We start from the raw sequence: 3181 nt of genomic DNA on the forward strand, positions 1-3181 counted from the left end.
CTCTTGAAAAGTAGAGCTAAGAGTAAACGAAACTAAAACAAAGCTTATGCACGTCCAGAGGAGAAGACCTTTTTCTGGTGGACATGAAATTGTAGCGGGATTCAACTTGGAGCTTGTTGACAGTTTCACATACCTTGGCTCCAAATTGTCACCAGAAAATAATATATATCTCGAAGTGGATGAGCGCATCAGATCCGCAACGAAAGCTTTCCACGGCTTAAGATCTTTGTTCAAGTCAAATATTCTATCTAGAAAAACCAAGACAAGGCTATATTCTACCATGATACGGCCTGTGCTCACATTTGCGGCCGAAACCTGGAGCCTCAACCAACTCACAGAGAAAAAATTACTCAGATTTGAGAATAATACTCTCAAATCAATCTGCGGCCCGGTATATGATGGCGAGTTATATATATTGAGAAGGCGTTACACACGTGAAGTCCGGGATCTAATACCCATGCCTCAAGTGACTGACTACATTAGATCATCGAGACTGAGGTGGCTTAGTCACATTCTCAGATCCGGCCAAGACAGATTCACTTCTCGTGTTTTCACCGAGAATATATTAGGCAGGAGACCTCGAGGACGCCCCCGTACTGGATGGAAGAATGGGGTGGAGAACGACTTACGATCCCTGGACGTCGACCCCGACGAAATAGATATATTAGCAGCAGATCGGAGAGTCTGGAGGCATCTTGTTGTAGCCGCCAGGGGCCTCAATGGGCCTGTAGCGCCAGAGGAATAAGTGAGTGATATATATATATATATATATATATATATATATATATATATATATTATATATGTACATATATATATATGTATATATATATACATATATATATTGACTATATTATGACAAATAAGATTGAAGGTGAAAGAAGTAGACGAGGTGATATGGGAGAATTTCTCGCCTTAACGTTTCGACCCGCAGGGTCTTGATCACAAAGCTAACAACTCAAACGTAACAGGATATTTTATACACGGACGGGTCATCTTATTGGACGCCTCGGAGAGCTTGTTATTTTATTTGCGTATTCTTTTATTATTAATAAGCTTGTGGCTTTTGCTAAACATATAAAGCCTTCTCTATGGTAAATGTTGTTATTAGTGTTGATATATGCTGCCTCAATTGTCTTCCTTAGTTTCTTGGATGATCCTTTATTTAATACTTTAGGAACTATTAGTGATGCACATCTACGAAATTCTTCGGATCTAATTAACAGATTAAAAGTTTTAGATTTCAATAACAAGAAACTAGCCAGCTACGATGTCACCTCTTTATATACTCGAGTATCAATAAAAGGCGCTCTAAATGCTGTTGAACGAGTAGTAAATAATTTGAAAAATGAAGATCTACCCGTCCCCAAAAAAGATTACCTCGAATTAATTTCTCTTTGTGTAGGATTTAGCGCTTTCACTTTTAATAATATTGAATACAGACAACATTCTAGCCTCGCCATGGGTAGTCCCCTTTCTGCAGTGTTAGCAAATTTATACATGGAAATACTCGAAACAGAAGAATACATGACTATAATGGGTAGGAATAGTAAATGGTTTAGGTATGTTGATGACATACTCGTAATTGTACCTAAGGATTCAGACAGTAACAACAAACTCAGAAGATTAAACAGTGTAAATGAAAATATACAATTTACTGCAGAAAATGAAAATAACGGAAAATTACCTTTCTTAGACACAATTATCCATAGAATAGATAAAAATGTGAAATTTTCAGTATACCGGAAACCCACCAATAAAGAAGTCTATGTACACTTCTACTCAGGACATGATGACAGAACTAAAACAGGTATTATAATAGGTTTCTTCCTCAGAGCATTTAGATCCTGAATTACAACATATTACTGAGACTTTCATCAAACTCAAATATCCAAAAGGTCTCTTATGTAGGTTGAAAAAGAAAGCCAAAGAAATAATTAACAAAAGTAAAGATAAAAATAAAAATAAGAATGAAACCAGATATATCACAGTACCAAACTCTAATGTCAATTCATACCTAGACACTTTTCTCCTAAAAGCGGGCATCAAAATAGCCAGAACGTCAGGTAGCAAAGTTGGACATTTGATAACACGTAGCGACAATAATCCCACTAACAAAAACACCGTTGTTTATAAAATCCCGTGTAAAAGCTGTCCCTCTTAATATTTTGGTGAATCTGGTCGCGGACTTAATAAAAGGATAAATGAACATAAAAATGACGTAAAAGCCCATAGAACATCTAACTCCATAGTAATGCATGTGGATAAACATGGTCACCTTCCAGACTGGAACAACACAACCGTATTAAATAAAGGATCATCCAAGAAACTAAGGAAGACAATTGAGGCTGCATATATCAACACTAATAACAACATTAACCATAGAGAAGGCTTTATATGTTTAGCAAAAGCCACAAGCTTATTAATAATAAAGGAATACGCAAATAAAATAACAAGCTCTCCGAAGCGTCCAATAAGATGACCCGTCCGTATATAAAATATCCTGTTACGTTTGAGTTGTTAGCTTTGTGATCAAGACCCTGCGGGTCGAAACGTTAAGGCGAGAAATTCTCCCATATCACCTCGTCTACTTCTTTCACCTTCAATCTTATATATATATATATATATATATATACATATATATATATATATATATTGGAAATTGGTATGTTGTAACACATTTGTAAAAGTTCACTATAGACCCACTGTCGGAGAAATAATGACGGAAGTACAGGGAAACTGTATATTTCGACTACTATCTGTATTCCTCTTCTGCTGAAGAGGACTACAGATAGTAGTCGAAATATACAGTTTCCCTGTACTTCCGTCATTATTTCTCCGATAGTGGGTTTATAGTGAATATATACATATATATATATATATATATATATATATATATATATATATGTATATGTACTCCTTGATAATGTGAATATATTACGAAAGCGCTCGGACTCCGTGTGTTTTCCCCTTTCCTAGTGGATTATGCATATTTGTGATTCACGTGTGAGTTATGAACTTTGTGCATATATATATATATATATATATATATATATATATATACATATATATATATATATATATATATATATTATATATGTCTGTATATATATATACACATATATACATACATATATATATATATATACATATATATACATATATATATACATATATACATAT

At 34.5% G+C, this 3181-nt stretch overlaps 1 protein-coding gene across 1 annotated transcript; it reads left to right on the forward strand.

Moving 5' to 3' along the window:
- The first annotated feature begins 280 nt into the window (after positions 1–280).
- LOC143023486 (uncharacterized) lies at positions 281–745 on the forward strand. The gene has a single exon (XM_076182012.1). The coding sequence runs from the start codon at positions 281–283 to the stop codon at positions 743–745; it is 465 nt and encodes a 154-aa protein (XP_076038127.1).
- The last annotated feature ends 2436 nt before the right edge of the window (positions 746–3181 follow it).

The sequence above is a fragment of the Oratosquilla oratoria genome, unplaced genomic scaffold, assembly GCF_046742065.1.
Source record: "Oratosquilla oratoria isolate Oo_2021 unplaced genomic scaffold, ASM4674206v1 SCAFFOLD48, whole genome shotgun sequence".
NCBI classification, from domain to species: domain Eukaryota; kingdom Metazoa; phylum Arthropoda; class Malacostraca; order Stomatopoda; family Squillidae; genus Oratosquilla; species Oratosquilla oratoria.